This window comes from Stigmatopora argus, chromosome 6 (assembly GCF_051989625.1).
Source record: "Stigmatopora argus isolate UIUO_Sarg chromosome 6, RoL_Sarg_1.0, whole genome shotgun sequence".
NCBI lineage: Eukaryota > Metazoa > Chordata > Actinopteri > Syngnathiformes > Syngnathidae > Stigmatopora > Stigmatopora argus.
The window spans coordinates 9,694,947-9,714,512 of NC_135392.1; the positions used below are offsets into that span (position 1 = coordinate 9,694,947).

Sequence of the window (19,566 nt, forward strand, 5' to 3'; positions counted from 1 at the left end):
AATTTATAACATACTTTATTTTTAGTATAGTGACATCAGACATCATGGGGCTCATTAGTGTGTAAAATCCACATATAAGACACGCCAGATTATTATAGTCCTCAAGGTGGAACGGAGGAAAAAGTAGCAGCTTTAAGTCTGAAAATGACGGTACATATAAGGTGTATGGAAATAGTATTATAATTTAAATTTCAGGATTTTTTTTTTTATCCAATGTAGTCGTAGCAAGCATTTGGTTCATGGCAGATTTCCCCTCAATGAGTCAAGTGCCTTATAAAGCACGTCATCTTAACCACTTTGAGAATCTTGAGAGGTGGTGAGAGAAGACCTACTTTACTTTTAGCCTGTAAAATCATCATAGTTTATACTGGAGACTTTGTCCAGCTGCTTCATCCCTCACGTCACACCTAAAAATACACCCTTGACAACAGGCACCAATGGACAGAGGGTCTGTAGCTGTACTATATATATATCTGCATCACGTCAGGCTTGCCGGGGGTAAAAGACACACCCAAGGCGTGGAGACGACACAGAAAACAAGAGACACCAAGACTTGGAGGAAGATGTCGCAGGTAAAGTTAATTTTTAGTTGATTTTGACATCTTTCAACACTGTTGGTTGCTCCCATTTGAATTTTTGCCCTTCCTAGCCAGGCGAAGTGATAAAGAAGAAGCGTCCACCCATGAAGGAGGAGGACCTGAAAGGAGCCCGCAGCAAACTGGGCCTGAGGGGTGAAGTCAAGAGTAAGACCTATGAGGTCATGGCGGAGTGTGGTAAGTCAAACGTCTTGTTCTTTTCTTTTCCTCATTGTAGTTGTCAAAAGGAGACCAGGCACTCTCAAATCTGAAGATTTTTCTCGGTTACATTAAAATATTTCATTTAGATGTTGTCATCTTTTTGGAGGTAGCAGAATTGATTAGAGATCTCTAAAAGTGTTCCCTCACTGGGAATCGAACCCCGGGCCACGGCGGTGAGAGCGCCGAATCCTAACTTCTATGTCATTTTTAAGTCATACAGCCAGCTCACTGGTTTCTTTGTTAAGTACAAGATGTATGCGCATTTTGGCTCTCCAATTTATTGTAGTTTTTGCTGTTTCTTATATTTCAAGTATTGTTCTTTATTCCAAAAACATATAGTGTGTGTTTTTCTCTAAAATACACTGAATCCACACTTTTTTAACAGTCCAGTGGCATTAAAAGCATTCAACCCCTGACCTAAGATAGACTAAGCCAGGAGTCCGGTCGTCGAAAGCCCCTATCCAGTCTGTTCTCCATATCTCCCTCCTCTACCACACCTGAATCAAATGATACTCATCAGCAAGCTTTCCAGAAGCTTCATACCGATCCTGATTATTTGATTCAGGTGTGTTGGTGGAGGGAGACATGGAAAACAGACTGGATAGGGGCTCTTGAGGACCGGACTTGGCCATTCCTGGACTAAGTGGTGTTGAAAATGAATGAATGAGTGAGTTTTGGCAATCTGAAATCCCAAAGATCCAGCTGCATCCAAAGGACATAAATCCCAAACCTACACACACCATCTATTTCTTTTTTGACACGGTTGGTATATTTACTTCCTTTACTCATACTATCAAACATGTTCAAACTATTGGAGCTGAGAAAGTCCACCTTGTTTGCATAAACTTTTAACTTTGTCTCCCACATGCTTACTGTGCCAACTGCTGTCCGTTTTATTTATTTATTTATTTGTTTTTTTTTAATTTCAGAGCGAATGGGCAAAGTTGCACCATCAGTGTTTTGCAATGTAAGAACAGGGACTGAGACATCCCTGGAAAAGCCTGCTGCCAATGCCATGGGACCCAGTGTCTTCAACAAGTAGCCCCTCATTGCAGTATTTGTTAAAAATACTCACACTGTAGACAAATCAGTACTTTGTGATAGATTTACATGTTTCCCCCCAGAAATCATTAAAGGAAGCCCAGAAGACATTTGTTTTGACAAAAGCGGGGTTTTAGTAAATCAACAGTTGATGTACTTTGGATTTTGCACAATGTATCGATCTGAGTGAGTCACACTAGCGCATTAGTGCTCCCATAATTATTCTGCTACATTTTCCCTTCTGTGTACTTTTTCTGCTTTGTTAAATTGTCTTAAAACTTTTTCCTTATTAACACATGGCACTCTTCAAAATTTCTCTGCTTAATGACAATGAAACATTGAAACAAGTATAGTAAAGGAACTTTGAATAGGGCTACACTATATTCGCATGCTGGGAAAGGACATAAACACATACTACATCATCCACTGAGTCACACCACTGAGTGTGTGGGCTGTCGTTTTTGAACTGAACTATTAGAATGACTGCATAAAATATATCTAAAATAAAAGGCAGTTCATGCTAAAACCCTTCAGTGTTGTTGAACTGAAGGAATTCCACAATCAACTAATATACATCTCATCTCATTTTCTTAACCTCTTTATCCTCACTAGGGTCGCGGGGGGTTCTGGAGCCTATCCCAGCTGACTTTGGACCAGAGGCGGTGGCCAGCTCATCGCAGGGCTCAAGGAGACAAACAACCATTCACGCTCACACTCATACCTAGGGGCAATTTAGAGTGTCCAATCAGCCTGCCATGCATGTCTTTGGAATATGGGAGGGAACCGGAGTACCTGGAGAAAACCCACGCAGGCCCAGGGAGAACATGCAAACATTTTACCTGCCTTGCGTAGCAAATGCGCAGGTATGTCTCAAAGTAAACTGCCATAGCGTTCATACAGCATATGAATTTATAATACTGTTGACTTTGCAGAAAACTTGCTTTTGGCAGCAAAATAGAGTAAACACACAGACCAAAAACCAGGGTGCAAACACTTGCATGTTTTCTTTCCTGAGACCAGAGCGTCCACCTTTTGGCCTCCAGTTAGTTGGTCAGCACAGTGACCCTCCCCTTGGCAAGAGTGCTTACTTCAGTGTTGAAGCAAGCCTGTGTTCAGTTGAGCATTGGTCATGTCAGGAGCAATGACTCTTAGACTACTGCTGCTATGGGGCAGCGCCTGCCTTTGGGTAGCTCACGGTGATTTGGTCATCCCTGGACCAGGCGATGCTGGCAAGGTAATGTTTGGACTTGTGGTGTACTCTGCAGGATTCCTTTTTAAGTACAGGTTTTGAAGATTTGGAGCATTTCAGGAATGTTTACAGATTTCTTTCCCTCATCCTTGTCTGCTACGTTTGTGTTTGTGTAGGAAGGACATCATGCCATGCCACGACAGGTATTTGACAAACACCATTGTTGTACCTTGCATTAGTAATTGTTTAAACAGTGTACGCAAACAATATAGCAAATATTTTTTTAGTTATAAAATAAAACACTATTTTATCATAAATTTTATTTATATACACTGTAAAAATGCTTTATTTGCCTTCAACCTTGTTCATTCACTATACAGATCAGTGCTCGCGTTCGTGTTTTAATTTTCTATTTTTGTATTTATTTGTTTGTCCATTCAATCAGAAACTTTAAGGTGACCTTGCATGGAAGTATACAATGTTCCCTCCCCCCAAAAAGCATAAAAAAGAACTGACCCGGTAACATGATTTTTGCAGATAAAAGATTGGGTTGATCATAACTTGTAGGACTGCCTTTGCAGTTTTTTGTTGAAAAAACAACAAATGATTCATAGAGTGGTCTGCTCAACGTATTTGTTAGGGTTTAGCATAAATGTGGTTCATTGGTCTGTTTATCAGAGTATGTAACCGTCCATTTCTTTTTCACAGAAAAGAAGTACTCTGGGTTCCACTGTGAGTAAATAATTCCATGGAATTTACATGTTGTACTGCTTTTTCTATTGTAATAATACATATTTATCAGCAGGCATCCGACATATTGATCATTAGTATCTTATTTTTTAGTCGCACATGAGTACAATTTGCACCGGGCTAAAGAATACACAATGAGGAGGAGAAAAGAAAAGTTGAGACTGGAATATAAGTGGCATTTTTAAGAATGCAATGTTCTATTTCATCAAAAACCAAGAAAAAAAACATGTCAATGTAACACTATTAAAATGGAGAACAACAGGTACCTGTTGAATTTCTACTTAACTATAGCCTAAAAAAACATAACAGGTCAGAGAGAGAAAAAAACATGCCAAGTCGCACTTTAGTATTAGTCGCAGACCCAGCCAAAGTAAAATGCGACCAATTTTCTGGAAAATACGATATTTAAGAAACTGCAAGGACATTATTATATGTGATTAAAAGGACCTTATAACGAATAACAAAGTTATCACTTTAACGTTTAAAAGACTTTTCATATTCTCCTTTTAATTTCAGGTGGAGGTGCACAGTGTAAAAGTGGACTGTGCTGTGACCTCTCGTTTCGCTCACACTGTGATAACCTCCATGACTTTAAACAAAGCCAACTTCTCCCAGGAAATCTTTTTCGAAATGGACCTCCCAAAGACGGCCTTCATCACCAATTTCACCATGTAAAGGCTCATGTTTTCAGTTGGTTACAAAGATAATTTAGCACTGGGCTATCAAACGCAAGTGTACTTAGAACAAAATCTATAGTTAGCTCTTTGAAAATTGACAACGGAGACATTGATCACAGTAAAAAACTGTGAATTATTGTACTTGATAGAAAAATGACATTGGTTCTAGTGCTCTCTTGTCCACCCAGACGCTTGATTTTGATTTTTGATTTTGTCGTAGAGTGAGAATGTTCAAACAACATACTTCGCTTTTCTCAGGGAAATTGACGGTCAAGTTTACGTTGGGGAGGTGAAGGAAAAAGGGAAAGCCAAAAAAGAGTATCAGAAGGCGGTTTCTATGGGACGGACGGCTGGACTGGTCAAGTAAGACGACCGACACAAATGTGACTTTCCCTGCCTCGCGTTATTAATGTCTTATGGTTGTGCTTCAATCAAGGGCTTCTGGGAGGAAGATGGAGAAGTTTTCAGTGTCTGTCAACATTGCAGCAAAAAGTAATGTTACTTTTGTTTTGACCCACGAGGAGCTCCTTCAGAGGAAACTGGGGAAATACGAGATTATGAGCCGATTGAAACTTAAACAACTGGTCCAGGAGTTTCAGGTTAATGCAGCTTGAGGCAATGATGGTGTTCTTTGGAAATACTACAATTTTACGGTTTCTCAACGTTTTTGTGTCAGATTGTTGCAAATATCTACGAACCTCAAGGCATTTTGTATGTTGATGCCCATGCGACATTCCTGTCGAATGAGCTGCTTCCCCTGGTGGAGAAAACTGTCACAGAGAAGAAGGTATTGTTACTCTTGGTACTGTCTTTAGCTCACATTTCTGGATGTGGACCAACATGCCACACATTTTTCTGCATGATTTGCAATAGGAAATTTGCCTTTAATCCTTTCAAGGACAGTGGTCACTACAGTGGACAGCAATCTAAAAGTTGACACCTAAGCCATTAACCAAACCATGTAACCAATATTACAACCCTGTGATTTTCATTTACAAATGGATTAATCAATTGTATGCTACTTCCAGGCACATATTCTTTTCTCACCAACTGTGGAACAACAGAGAAAATGTCCAAGCTGCGATGGAACACTGATTGACGGAGATTTTGTCATCAAATATGATGTGAAGCACGCAACAAACCTTGGGGAAATTCAGGCCAGCCATTTTAGTTTTTGTTATTGGACTGTTAAGATCGCAACGGTGTGCTTGTCAGTACTAGATCTAAAGAATTTTTCTGCCCCTTAGATCGTCAATGGATACTTTGTGCACTTTTTTGCACCACCCAACTTGGAAAGAGTACCAACAAATGTAGTGTTTGTAATCGATAGAAGTGGCTCAATGTATGGAACTAAAATGCAGCAGGTAAGACCGACTGTTGTAGGACTATTGGAACTGTGCGTCTTTGAGGGCCACTGTGGAAACTGTTGACGTCATACATGTCCAATCAATGTGGCGCCACTCATTCCCTCTGAATTGGCCAGGGAGTGGGCACTTGTAGAAAACATAGAATTTCCCATTTTTGCAGATCATCATGCCCCATTCATGTCTGATTGGTGAAGCTCCAAGGCTTGGAGTGTGTGTGCGTAAGAAATGATTCATGTGCATGTTTTCTTTCCAGACCCGCGAGGCAATGGAAGCCATCCTTGGGGATCTTCAAGAGGAAGACTACTTTGCCATTGTTGAGTTTGATGACATGATCAACAGCTGGAAGGAAACACTGACCAAAGCAACAAAGGAGACCTTGGTTAAAGCCGTAAAATATGTACAGAGTTTGACTAGCCGAGGAGGTGAAAGGAATGAGAAAAAATATTTTATGAACATGTAAAGGCTTTTCTCATTGACTTTTGTCTTTCTAGGCACTGACATAAATGGTGGATTGTTAAAAGGTGTGCAAATGCTGATGAAAGACAAAGCGGAGAAAAGGGTCCCAGAAAGAAGCATTGACATGATCATTTTACTCACCGATGGAATGCCAAATTCGGGTAAATATATTGTCTTCCTTTGCGTGAATGTATTGCATTTACCAATCTCTCATTTGAAGGTGAACGTCATTTATAGGCGTTTAGCCCTAAATAGAAGCATGTGCTCTTTTGTAAAGGTGAGACCGATCCAAGAAGGATAAATGACAATATACACGCTATCAATGGCGGAAACATGTCTCTGTTTAGTCTGGGATTTGGAGACGGTGTGGAATACAACTTCTTGGATATACTCAGTCAAGACAACAAAGGAATTGCCCGCAGAATTTTTGAGGGGTCAGATGCTGCTCTGCAACTAAAGGTAGAGCAGAACAACTACCTATGTAATTTATAATATACATACTGTACATTATTAGTATAAGCAATGCTAAGGACAGGCTGTGATGTAACCACTGCACTGACATGCTTATGCAGCCGTACAATAGTAAAGTGCGTAGTGCATGTTTGTATAGTTAAAAATTATTCTAGTTTCTAAATATTATACACATAAAGGAAAAAAATGTACAGAAAACCAAGGGTGAGGCGCGAAGGTTGAGTGGTTAGCGTGTCGGCCTCACAGTGGGGGACCTGGGTTCAAATCCAGGTCGGTCCTCCTGTGTGGAGTTCTCATGTTCTCCCCGGGCCTGCGTGGGTTTTCTTCAGGTCCTCCGGTTTCCTCCCACATTCCAAAGACGTGCATGGTAGGCTGATTGGAGACTCTTAATTGCCCCTTGGTATGAATGTGAGCATGAATGTTCTTTGTCTCCTTGTGCCCTGCGATTGGCTGGCCACCAATTGAGGGTGTCCCCCGCCTCTGGCCCGACTCAGCTGGGATAGGCTCCAGCACCCCCTGCGACCCTAGTGAGGATAATGCGGTTTATAAATTGAGATGAGAAATGAGACAACACCAAGAATCACAGTAACCGAGTAGTCGTCTTGGCCACACAAAATCAGAACAAGTTCAATTTGTGCATTTCACCACTGGGAATCAGCCTGTCGACTAACATAAATTGGAACTGAACCTTGATGTCAACATACATGAAATGTTGCATTTGATGTAATATATTATCATCCAATCAAGAGGAAATATTACTGCATATGTTCATCTATTCCAGGGCTTCTTTGAGGAGGTGTCCAGCCCTTTACTTTCTGAGGTGGATTTACGTTACCCCAGCAACGCAGTGGACTTCCTTACCACCAACCACTTTAGCCAGTTATTTAATGGCTCCGAGATCGTGGTGGCAGGTCGGCTGATAGACAATAACTTGGACAACTTCCTAGTGGAAGTGTATGGCCAGGGGGTGAGACTATGTCGGACTTTCTTTTTTAAAAATGTTTTCACCAGATATTTTCTATTGCCCAAATTGAGATGTTGAAATTATTTCCTTGCCCTGCAGTTTGAGGAAGAGTTTAAAGTGCAGGGCCAGACCACTGCGCTGGACTGGGGCACGATTTATCCTGACGCAGGGTACATCTTTGGGGATTTCACAGAGCGTCTATGGGCTTATCTCACCATTCAGCAACTACTAGAGAAGAGGTAAATCAATATGCTACATTATAATAAGATAGCATTGATCTGATCTGTTGCCCGACTCAAATCTCAAAAACAAAACCTGTTTTATGCCAAATTTATATTGCCATCTGTTAGTGAGGCACGCAATCCATTTATGTCAGGACTTAGGATGGCTGAAGCGACACCTAAAGTGAATGTTATTTTTTACAGTAAGAAAGGGAGCAATGAGGAGAAGAACAATGCCACAGCGAGGGCTTTGGAGATGTCCTTGAAATACAGTTTTGTCACTCCACTCACCTCCATGGTGGTCACCAAACCTGAGACTGAGGATGGAAAAAGCAGCACCCAAATTGCTGATAAACTGACTGAAGGTAGATTTTTTTTAATGTATACTTGCTTTTAATTCCTTGTTAAAAAAATAATTTACCCCCAAAAATGGATTGAAGTTTATACAGTTCTCTCTTACTTTCTTTGAACCACTAAGTTTCAATGTTTATGTTTGTGTATTTAAATTAGTAGTCTAAGATAGGTTCAGGTTGGTGTGATTTATTACACAGAAAGAGCAGACTTTATAGGATTATCTTTTAATCTTAACAAATCTTGAGGCTTCTGCTATGAAACACAACTTTAGTTCAAGGATGTATCTGTTTTGCAATCAATTAGTTATATCTTATATAATATATGTTCACAATTCTATTTTTATTATTTTTTGGTTAAATTGTAGAGTTTGAGTGTTATTCATTCCTATATGTTAAATTATTAGATCGATAGATTCAAAATCTATCTGTGCTAAAACATTTGAAATCATGTGACATGCCAATTGATTGTCTTTCTCCCCGGACAGCGGAAAGGCAGAGGTCAGATCAAGACTGTAAGTTATTTTTTGCATTTGTTTTACACACGTAACTGTTTTTAAGAATTTTGTTTTTCTCAAAACTGTCGTTTATAATGATGTACTTTTTTCTGTGATGGTATGAAAAACCTTTAAAAAAAATTTTTTTTATCACCCTTCAGACCGCGTCTCAAGTGCTAATTTCAACTACATGCCACCCACATACTCAGGTTTGAAATCTCAATTGTTGATGCATATTGTCTTCTGGTTACTCTATTGAAACTGAACCACATTTGATATCTCACTTGATTTGTTTGTTGGCAGTGGATGGAGACCCCCATTTCATCATAGAGCTCCCAGATAGAAATGATGCTCTGTGTTTTAATATTAATGACAAACCAGGAACAATTTTCACCCTGGTTAAAGACACAAAGTCAGGTCCGTCTAAGTTCTCGTTACTATCACATCACAAAATATATACACTTCCTGATCCTATAAACATATTTTAAAATATATTTTGTGAACTTTGTCAAGTGCCAAGCTTTGCCAGTATTAACCATTAATGCCCCCCCCTCATTTCTTAGGTATTTTGGTGAATGGCCAGATCATAGGAGACAAGCAAACTCCTGTGGACGGTAAAATGTACACCTACTTTTGGCGTTTTGGCATTATTCAGCGAACTTTAGGAGTCAAGTTTGAGGTGAGCACTAAAAGCATCATTGGGTCCCAAGATGGCAAGCGGATCAAGTTGCAATGGTCAAATTCAACTTCCCTCAAAGGAGACGGGTGAGTTTTTGTGAATCAAAATATTCATAAATATTTCAAGGCTAAAATGGTGAATAGTTTGAGTGAATAGTTGAAGTTGCACAATCAAAATGTTCACTTATCAGTATATTTAGTAATCATTGTTATCTTGTTATGTTTGATCTCCATGAGCTGCATGGGAAGTCTGTAATCGTGAAATATTAAATAATTTGAAGAAGTAACATTCACAAATATACACTAGATTTGTTCAACAGTCCCCAGTCGGTTTGTAAATAGGATCTTATTGCAAGGTTTTCAAATGCACGTTTTATCAAAATGATTACCATTTAGCTATAAAACTGTTCACCCTATAATATTATATTATATATATAATATATATTTCCATTTTTTGTTTTGTTTAGGACCAGGAACAATAAGCATTTCTATCAGCACAAGATTTTCCTAATAAATCTCAATGAAACTTTTTGAAAAAACGAATACTTTTGTGTGAAATGGAATCAAAGGCACCCTATCGACTATTGATTATTATATAATAAACAGACATCTCTCCCTTCTCTCTGCTTTTTCCTTGTCCTTCCCTTTCTCCCTAGGATGGATATTATCTTGATCAAGGACCGCAGCCTAACAATAACTCTAAAAAATTCAGTCAAGTTTGTGATCCTACTACACAAAGTGTGGAAGAACCACCCATACCACAGAGATTATTTGGGTTTCTACACACTGGACACCCACATCCTGTCACCTTCTGTTCATGGCCTGCTAGGTATATTAGCAACATTTCTGAATTTGACAGCCTAAACATTTTGCAACTAGAAATGTGTGTAAAAGTTGCACAATACTTCAGATATGACATCACGCAAGAACAGATCATATCAAGTTGAACTTGAGGAAATGGGACAATTGTGAACACACACTAAGAACTGACCCTCACCTACCTACCAATTTGTCACTGCATTCACTCGCAACACAGTTTAGGACAAACATGATCGAAAATGGGAGATAGAATGGCTGTTTTTTTTTCTTTCCAAGGATCGGAGAAGAGGTTTCAGTGCGTGAATTAATGGCACAAAAGTGTAAAGATGCAGTACCAAATGCTTGGAATTATCATTATTGAATGGGTGACTCCTTTTCCAGGTCAATTTTATCACGGGATTAAATATGAGGTCACAAACCTGCGTCCAGGAGAAGTTCCAGAGAAACCAGATGCTACTATGCACGTCAAGGGACAAGAGCTCACCGTGACTAGGTAATACACCACTATTCTTTTTTTATTTAATTTATGCCTGTGACCCCATTTTTCCAATGTGTCATTTTCTGGATCCACAGGGGCTGGCAAAGAGATTTCAGAAGAGATGTGAAGAATGGAGAGAATGTTCCCTGCTGGTTCATTCATAATAATGGGACAGGTATCATTGATGGAGATGCCAAAGACTACATTGTGTCTGGTCTCTTTAAAAGTGTTTAGCCTTCTGTTTCTCTATGATTCGGGCTTTTCTGACAATAAAACAATGACATTTAACAGAGACTAAGGTGCTTTAAACACAGAACATGAAATCTGCAATTTTTCACAAAAGACAAATATACTTCATCCATCCAGTGTAGAACATGTTCTTTTTTAAAAATAAGATACACACTAACAGCTAAATAGAAGTAGTATTAAAGTCATACCTAAAAGATAATAATAATAGAAATGGACAGTGTGCTTTAAATATTTGCAGTTTTGTGATATCTGGGATTAACCTGAGCGTTAGGCCATTTTGATATTCCACAAAAAATGGGGCTATTTAATGTTTTTATTGATATTATTATTATTGATAGCCCATGTTATGCTCATACTGTTAATGCGTTCAAACCTGTGTTTCCCTCATCATATTTTATTAACCTAACATTTTCTTATCCTACCGCATTCATTCCAGTTGCCCCTTTTCTTACGTTTACTTCACAATACAGAAGCATAACTGAAAAACACATCTAGTATTCTATTGTGATGCCTCACCCAAAAAAAAAGTACAGTGCTTCTAGTCACAGCTATTGTGAGGCTTCCTTTTTCACAATACTAGTACCTTTTCTTTTGAAAAGATACATGTAATATATCCACCTGGTATGGGCATGTTTAGATTTGAAGTCAAATCATACCTTCCATGCATTCTTAGTCCCATCCCTCACAGGCCAATGTCTGGGAAAAGGCACATATGTGATCAATGACTCACACTGTCAGAGTTGAAACAGGGGTTCCGCCTCCAGAAACATGTGTGGGCGGAGTAAAAATTGTTATGGGAAAACTTGCTTTCACATGCCTTGGAACCCCACAGCACTTGTTTTCAGCCATGCGTTGGGATCCGCTTTTCCTGGGCACGGGAATGCCAGTGTTTTGGGCTGGCCTCTGCATTGTATTTGCAGCTCAGGGGCAAGGAGCTCTGCATGTTTCTCACAGAGATGCTCTTGTCAAGGTAATTTTAACATTTAGTGCACAACAGTTAAAAGCTAATGCCGTACTCTTCTGACTCTTTTGGGGATGATTATATAATGTGTTGATAAGAAATTCTAGTGTTTACAATGAAAGTCAAGAAAAATGTTTTGAGTGCTCTTGTGCAATCGAGATGAAGGGGGATGGGGAGTTCAAGAATAAAACTTGATTTGGAACGCATTATAAATGAGTAAAAGCTAAAAATGAAAACAGATATTTCTGTGGATTTTGTTTGGGAGTGAGGTTTCTGTATTTGCATCAGAAGATTTAAGACTAAATGTTTATCATACGCTCTATTACTTTGAATGCCTGCAATACATTTGAAAATCATGTGAAATAAGTCAAGTTATTTAAATAGGGAAATAATTATCCAAAACAGGGCGCAATGCAATTTGCAGTGATGAAGCATTTTTATAGTCCATTCATACTAATAAGACATTATGGGGATCACATTCTAGTTTTCCAATTAATAAAATACATAGACCAACCACAATTTACCTTTTTTATCATTTGGTCAAAAATTCTTAAGTCAGAAGTCTTCATTTTAGTGTGTGTTGCACTTTTTTTCAATAAATGTATACTTTGGTTTTAATCTATTTTGTAATGCATCCATCTTGCTTGCTCTGCTTCCCCTGTGACAAATGTGGTACATAACTTGTGTTTTGTTCATGGTTTCAGATGGTGGAGGTGCAAACTTTCAGAGTTGACTGCGCAGTGACATCTCGTTTCGCTCACACCGTCATGACCTCCAAGGCCTTAAACAGGGCCAACATCTCGCAAGAAATTGTCTTTGAAATGGAACTCCCAAAGACGGCCTTCATCACCAACTTTACCATGTAAAAAAAGTGCATTACTAAATGTAAGTATGCCACACAAAAATAGATAAATTTTTCTAAACCCAGTTTATTCATCTCAGGGAAATAGATGGGCAAGTTTTTGTTGGGGAGGTGAAGGAGAAAGCAAAAGCCAAAAAACAATATGAGATGGCAGTTTCTTCAGGAAAGACTGCTGGACTGGTCAAGTAAGTGGGAATAAATAGGCGCAGGGAACATGATGTAGCACATTATACATAACGGATTACCAATGGATCCTTTCAGGGCGTCTGGGCGAAAAATGGAGCTGTTTTCCGTTTCGGTCCACATCGCAGCAGAAAGTAACGTCATTTTCGTTTTGACTTACGAGGAGCTCCTTCAGCGGAAACTGGCCCAGTATGAGATTCTGACACGAGTGAAACCCAAACAACCAGTCCAAGACTTTCGGGTAAATTGGCTTCTTAATGGAATAACCACAACATTATCTTTACTTTTATGGGTAACTTTTTGTGCTTCTGTGTGTGTGTGTAGATTACAGTAAACATCTTTGAGCCTCAGGGCCTGACTTCGGTGGATGCAACAGCATCATTTCTCACTAATCAGCTCCTCCCTCTTGTGGCGAAAACTGTTACCGACACAAAAGTAAAGCGTGCATCGACAAATGATTAAATCTATCCCAATTTATCCCAGGATGTTTGGAAAAAAAGTTCTAGGTACTCCTATTTAGGAGTGGTCTTGTATTGGATGTTTTACTTTGAAAACCAGAGACATTTTGACATTTCATAACACGTCGACTCGTCAATATGATATCCTGATCATTGTAGTGAGTTGACCTAAAATATTTCAAGAAATGTGAGATTAGGAAGCAAACAATTGCAATGAGAAACAACAATAGACATTGATTTGAAACGATTATCATTTCTCACATTTTTGGACACCCTGGGTTGATTCTGATAGAACGTTTAGGGAAAAATGTTGGAAAAGAAAATACGTAGTAACGTGTGTGGCTTTATTTACTTGAGTATCTCTATTTGACAGGCACGCATCACTTTTTCTCCAACAATGGAACAACAGAAGAGATGTCCATCATGTGCAGAGACCCAAATTCAGGGTGATTTTATTGTCAACTATGATGTCAAGCGAGAACAAAGTCTTGGTGAAGTCCAGGTTAGTTATCCAATTTTAATTTCACACTACAGTAATTACTAGTTAGTGTATGCTTTTACCTATAAATGTATACCTCCAACACAGACTGATATTTGTACTTTTTCTTCAGATGGTAAACGGCTACTTTGTGCACTTCTTCTCCCCACCTGACTTACCCAGAGTTCCCAAAAATGTGATATTTGTGGTGGACAGGAGCGGCTCAATGGGTGGAAAAAAGATAGCACAGGTACTGCAATCGTGTTGTTAAGGCCTGAGCGTGTTTTGATTTCTGTAAATCGATACAGACCCGAGAAGCCTTGACAGCCATTTTGAAGGACCTCCACGAGGGCGACCACTTTGCTGTCGTCTTGTTTGATGGTGACATTGTCACCTGGAGGAATTCCATCCTGAAAGCAACAGAAAAGAATGTGACTGATGCCGTCACATACATCAGGAAACTTAAAGAAAAAGGAGGTAAGAGAAGGGGGGACAAACTCATATCATATAGTACTTACTATCCTACTACACTTGTATTTGTTTCTCTCCATGCTTCACCCAATCTTCCAAATGGTTTATTGCACAATTTGTTTGTTTGAAGATGCATATTCTCAGTAACTTTAATCTACTCATTTTCTATTCACCTTTCAGCTACTGATATCAACGGCGCCCTATTGCAAGCAGTTACATTGTTAAAGAAGGAAAGAAAAGATAAAAGGCTTCCTGAGAGGAGTGTGGATATGATTATTCTATTGACAGATGGGATGCCAAACCATGGTAAGCATCATCTCAGTTTGAATGAATGATCAAGACCGTTTTACCATCTCATGAACACGTAACATTTTATTTTATCTGCTAGAAAAATAAAATAACTATAAATGGAGTGAAGATGATGTGTCTCTCACAGCTTCTTAACACACACAGGAGTGTCCAATTTACAGAAAATCCAGAAGAATGTACAACAAGCTATAGATGGAAATATGTCTCTGTTCTGTCTTGGATTTGGAAATGACGTGGAATATTCCTTCTTGGACGTCTTGAGCAAACAAAACAAAGGGATAGCCCGCAGAATCTTTGAGGCTTCCGATGCAGCTCTTCAACTCCAAGTAGAGTAAAAAAAACAGACACACAAGTTAAATTGTTTTAAGTTAGGAAAAAGTTGTGCACATGCTCTGTTTTGTGTAAACAATATTGGCTGTTCCTTTGGTATTTATTGCAGGGTTTCTATGAAGAAGTGTCCAGTCCCTTGCTCTTGGATGTGAAACTGCACTATCCGGGGAATAGTGTAGACGTCTTGACCAAAAATCAATACAGCCATTTGTTCAATGGCTCTGAGATTGTGGTGGCCGGTCGCGTAGATGACAGCCACCAGCTTGACAACTTCCTTGTGGAGGCGTTTGCTCAAGGGGTGAGTGAATGACAGCATTGAAGAGTCCATCCATCCTGTCAGTGGTATGTGAATAGGGTGACCAAAATTACAAAACAGATGCTGTGAAGCATGTTTACCGACTCTAAAACAAACAGCGTTTGCCATCACTTATGTTGTTTGTTTATTTATGTTATATTAATGTATTTTACAATGACAGTTTATCGCCATTGGAGTATTTAATACGGCTAGATTTGACATGTTCTCATCCATTATATGAATGAAAGCTTAATTGGAGCGCTCAAAATGATTATTGCTGCTGACTAGTAAACTAACTAACAAACTGACTGACATAATGACTACACTACTCGTGTAAAGGTTACAGTCGGTAAAATATAGACATTTGATCATCATCTCCCATATAATATTGTAAAAACTATAAATTATAGTTAGAAAAACGTGAATAGATACAGTAGTAAGCAACAAAAAATGACAAACACAATAAATGGTTAACTTCAGAGGTATTGCTCTATATTTATCTTGATGTTTCAAGTAATTGGTATTCTGCTGCTGCGTTTGCTTCGCCATCCAGCCAGAAGCAGATTTCCAAGTGCAAGGGGAGGCCCAAGTGGAAGACTGGGGTGTGATCTATCCAGAAGACAAGTACGTCTTTGGGGACTTCACAGAGCGTCTCTGGGCTTACCTCACAATTCAGCAAGCACTGGAGAAGAGGTTTGCTCATTTAGAAAGCCTCTCTCAGTTGTATCGGTACCACGATTTGATGCACCCTTCCCTTAAAGCAATCACAACATTGATAAGAACCCTCTTCTGGAGAAGTGAAGTTTCTTAGTTTCCTGCACTTAAGTTGTTTTAAAGCAGCCAACTTTTCTTGCCGTCACATTGCTAGTCAAGAGGGAAAGGACAACTTGACAGCCAAGGCCTTGGAAATGTCGCTGCGCTACAATTTTGTAACCCCGCTCACTTCCATGGTGGTCACCAAACCGGAAAGTGAGGACGGAGCAGACAGTCCCCTCATCGCTGACAAGCTGACAGAGGGTAAAAGACTTTCTTACGGTTAAATATTCTTCTGCATTTCTGTCAGCTTTGTGGAAATCAGAACTAGTATTTAAACGGGTGTTTATGTTTTGTTTGTGAAACAGATCAACGTCAAAAAGCAGAGAGACAAAGAGGTATGAAAGGATGCTGCTTTACATTGTGGTTCCATTTTTTTTTGTCAATACTAAGTTGTTTAAATGTTCTCGTCGCAGGATCCTTGTCTGCTGCTGCAAGACCAATCAGTCAATCAAACCGTAAATTCATTTTTATTATTACTAATATGTTCATAAATACAGTTTGATGATTTTGATTTTGCACAGAATTTACATTGAATTTTATCCAATGTATGACAATTATTATAATATATTGACCAATGCGATTCAACATATCATGTAAAAATATTTTTTTACGGATTGAATTTACATTATTATTTTGTGGTAGGCTGGGATAGGCTCCAGCACCCCCCACGGCCCTTGTGAGGATTAGCGGTTCAGAAATTGAATGAATAATTAGTATAATAGTAATGTTAAAATGATGAACAATCTGAATTCTTCTGTTTGTGTTTTGTTTTTTGAACAGGTCAAGCACAAAGAGCCCGTGGTACGCTTCTCACTTTTATTCTTAATAGTTTGTTTTGCATTGCGTACAGTGTACATGTAAGATTTGCATTATTTGTCTTAGGTTCCTCTGGCCATGCTGCAAGTTCTCGGCATCAATCAAATGGTAGTTTTTATTATTTATTTCATCATACACGTACACGTATATTGCGATGATTGTTTTTTTTTCATGTATAGGATGTTAGGAATATAGGTAGACATTCATAAATAATGAAAGTATTGATCATGCTATTAAATGTTCCTTAATACTATCACAGTGGATGGAGATCCACATTTTATGATAGAATTCCCAGACAGAAAAGACGCCCTGTGTTTCAACATCAATGACAAACCAGGGACTATTTTCAACCTGGTCAGGGACAGCAAATCAGGTCAAATCTCATCATTCATCTACCAGTGAAATTCACAAGGAGACTTAAATAATCACTCACTATTCATCATTTACTTTCAGGTTTTGTTGTGAATGGTGAGATTATTGGCAAGAAGAAATCGGTCCCTGATCAAAAGACGGATACATACTTTGGCCGTCTTGGTATCAGACATAAGAATTTAGGCTTAAAGCTGGAGGTTGATACCCAGAATATTTCAGTGTTTCATGGGGGTAAGATGGTCAAGATGCTGTGGACGGATTCAGTCTCTTTGAAAGACAGCAAGTAAGTTGAACTATTGAATAACTGGGTCTGCATCATCTCAAATGTTGTTTTAAAACATACAATAGCTATAAATCCAAATGAATGTGGTCATACCAATACTATCTGGGCCATAGTTTGGACACCCCTGCTGTATAGTACGAGCTGCGTGATATTTCTTTGACTACAATTGCAGATATTCTGATGTCAGATTTAATGTATTTATTTATGTGACTGCTCTGGCTTTTTCTGTGATTAAAAAAGGGTTACAGCAACATTTTTTGTCTGTGTATAGACATGAAGAAAACACATAGTATATTACTGTATTAGGCAAATACTAATGATGTCATTTTATTTCTCAACTAGTATGGAGCTCCGCATGACAAAAAACTGTAGCCTCACTGTCACTTTGAGGCACTCGATCCGATTCATGGTCATCAGACATACAAAGTTGTGGAAGAGACGTCATGACCAGCAAAGCTATTTGGGATTTTATACTCTGGACAGTCACCATTTGTCCAACTCAGTTCATGGGCTGCTAGGTAGGAAACAACAGTGTTTTCATTCTAAATATTGTTTGTTATTATAACATTCATGCTCTTAATTGGACACAAGCATAACTTTAACGTGCTGTTTGAACCTCAGGGCAGTTCTACCACGGTGTTCCTTTTGAAGTAAGCGATCTAAAAGTGGAGAAGGTGGAGCAGAAAACGGATGCCACCTTGTATGTGAAGGGACAGATACTCAATGTGACCAGGTAAGATAAACTTGTAAAGGGAAATCTAGTCTCTAGTGAAATTAAAGAGAAATCAGTTATAAAATTTGCTCAATTTTCTTCCCTCTGTAGACACTGGCAGAAGGACTTCAGCAAAAACGCGTTGAATGGGGAAAATATTCCCTGTTGGTTTGTTCACAATGATGGAGCTGGTCTCATTGATGGGAAAGCTTCTGATTACATTGTTCCCACTCTCTTTTAATTTTTTTTGGAGGGGATTCCATAATTTCCCAGACCTATATACATGATAGTGTGGGAGATATTGTAGTATGGAAACTCATGTTTTATATTTAAAGGCACAAAAGCAGCACAAGGGACAGGAACTATTGAAAATAGAGAATCAAGTTTTCAGTTTGAACTTTAAGGTGAAACACTGTATGTTGAGGGTTGAGGCTTAAAGATGTGAAAAATTATGTCAGGACGTAGAAAGTTGTTGGAGCTTCAAATTTTTGATCTGCATGGAAAATGACTTCTGATTAAAATGACTAAAGATGTGTAGATAGTCAATAGTAAATGTAGTGAATGAAATGTGAAGTAAAGGAATGTGTTGAATGTAAATGTGTTCTAAATTTATTTTTCAACACATTAAAATGAAGAAATGTCTTAATTTATGTCCCAAATATTTCTGAAAGTTGCTGATTACATATCTAAATATATAATATGATTGTCCTATTGCTTAAAATGCATTTAAATGAAAACTAGTATAAATGCATCTTACTCTGTTAGGACTCCCTTTCTTTTTTTGAAATGTTTCTTCTATTATATTTTTATAAAGAGGGTGGTGTTTTTTTTAATTAAAAGTTGTATTGTTTTCTAACATAAATAAATTTGGTGTTTATACAGTATAGTTTTCATGAATTGCTGCATTGAATAAATGAAGGAAAAAAAACACTTCCACTATTTTGGGAACTGTGCATTTTTTGTGGGCTGAAAGCCAGTTAAAGTGTGGAGTATTCCTACTCCTGCATTATTTGGCAACGTTGACTTGAAACCTGGTAGCAATGTCTCATGGGAAGGTATTTATCGATCCACAAAGGCCGGGTTTCATTGTGACTCGGGCCTTATGCTGCGGTTTTTAAAGTCCTGCCCGCGCCTGTGTGCTCAGCAGTTGTGGCCGACCATATCTACGACCGCATGCATGTCCAATGAGTGCTGTATCAACCTGGCAGCTCTTATT

At 38.7% G+C, this 19,566-nt stretch overlaps 3 protein-coding genes across 3 annotated transcripts; all 3 read left to right on the forward strand.

Annotated features, from left to right (window-relative positions):
* The first annotated feature begins 76 nt into the window (after positions 1-76).
* mustn1b (musculoskeletal, embryonic nuclear protein 1b) lies at positions 77-2,364 on the forward strand. The gene is made up of 3 exons (XM_077601863.1): positions 77-572; positions 650-773; positions 1,727-2,364. Exons 1-3 carry the CDS (start codon positions 438-440, stop codon positions 1,837-1,839), a joined length of 372 nt encoding a protein of 123 aa, XP_077457989.1. The 5' UTR covers positions 77-437; the 3' UTR covers positions 1,840-2,364.
* A 542-nt stretch (positions 2,365-2,906) lies between these two features.
* LOC144075205 (inter-alpha-trypsin inhibitor heavy chain H3-like) lies at positions 2,907-19,111 on the forward strand. Its single transcript, XM_077602027.1, has 37 exons — positions 2,907-3,072; positions 3,204-3,230; positions 3,736-3,759; positions 4,294-4,448; positions 4,713-4,817; positions 4,891-5,053; positions 5,131-5,241; positions 5,483-5,611; positions 5,702-5,818; positions 6,075-6,243; positions 6,313-6,438; positions 6,555-6,736; positions 7,530-7,715; positions 7,812-7,951; positions 8,138-8,298; positions 11,730-11,974; positions 12,670-12,827; positions 12,908-13,012; positions 13,089-13,251; positions 13,335-13,445; positions 13,842-13,970; positions 14,080-14,196; positions 14,255-14,423; positions 14,598-14,723; positions 14,871-15,052; positions 15,166-15,354; positions 15,905-16,044; positions 16,220-16,368; positions 16,473-16,502; positions 16,581-16,622; positions 16,948-16,968; positions 17,050-17,091; positions 17,243-17,356; positions 17,437-17,638; positions 17,981-18,156; positions 18,260-18,371; positions 18,462-19,111. The coding sequence occupies exons 1-37, from the start codon at positions 2,968-2,970 to the stop codon at positions 18,589-18,591; spliced, it is 4,752 nt and encodes a 1,583-aa protein (XP_077458153.1). The 5' UTR covers positions 2,907-2,967; the 3' UTR covers positions 18,592-19,111.
* On the forward strand, positions 8,942-11,043 carry LOC144075104 (inter-alpha-trypsin inhibitor heavy chain H3-like). Its single transcript, XM_077601858.1, has 6 exons — positions 8,942-8,989; positions 9,084-9,197; positions 9,344-9,545; positions 10,115-10,287; positions 10,659-10,770; positions 10,851-11,043. The coding sequence occupies exons 1-6, from the start codon at positions 8,971-8,973 to the stop codon at positions 10,987-10,989; spliced, it is 759 nt and encodes a 252-aa protein (XP_077457984.1). The 5' UTR covers positions 8,942-8,970; the 3' UTR covers positions 10,990-11,043.
* Positions 19,112-19,566: the final 455 nt, after the last annotated feature.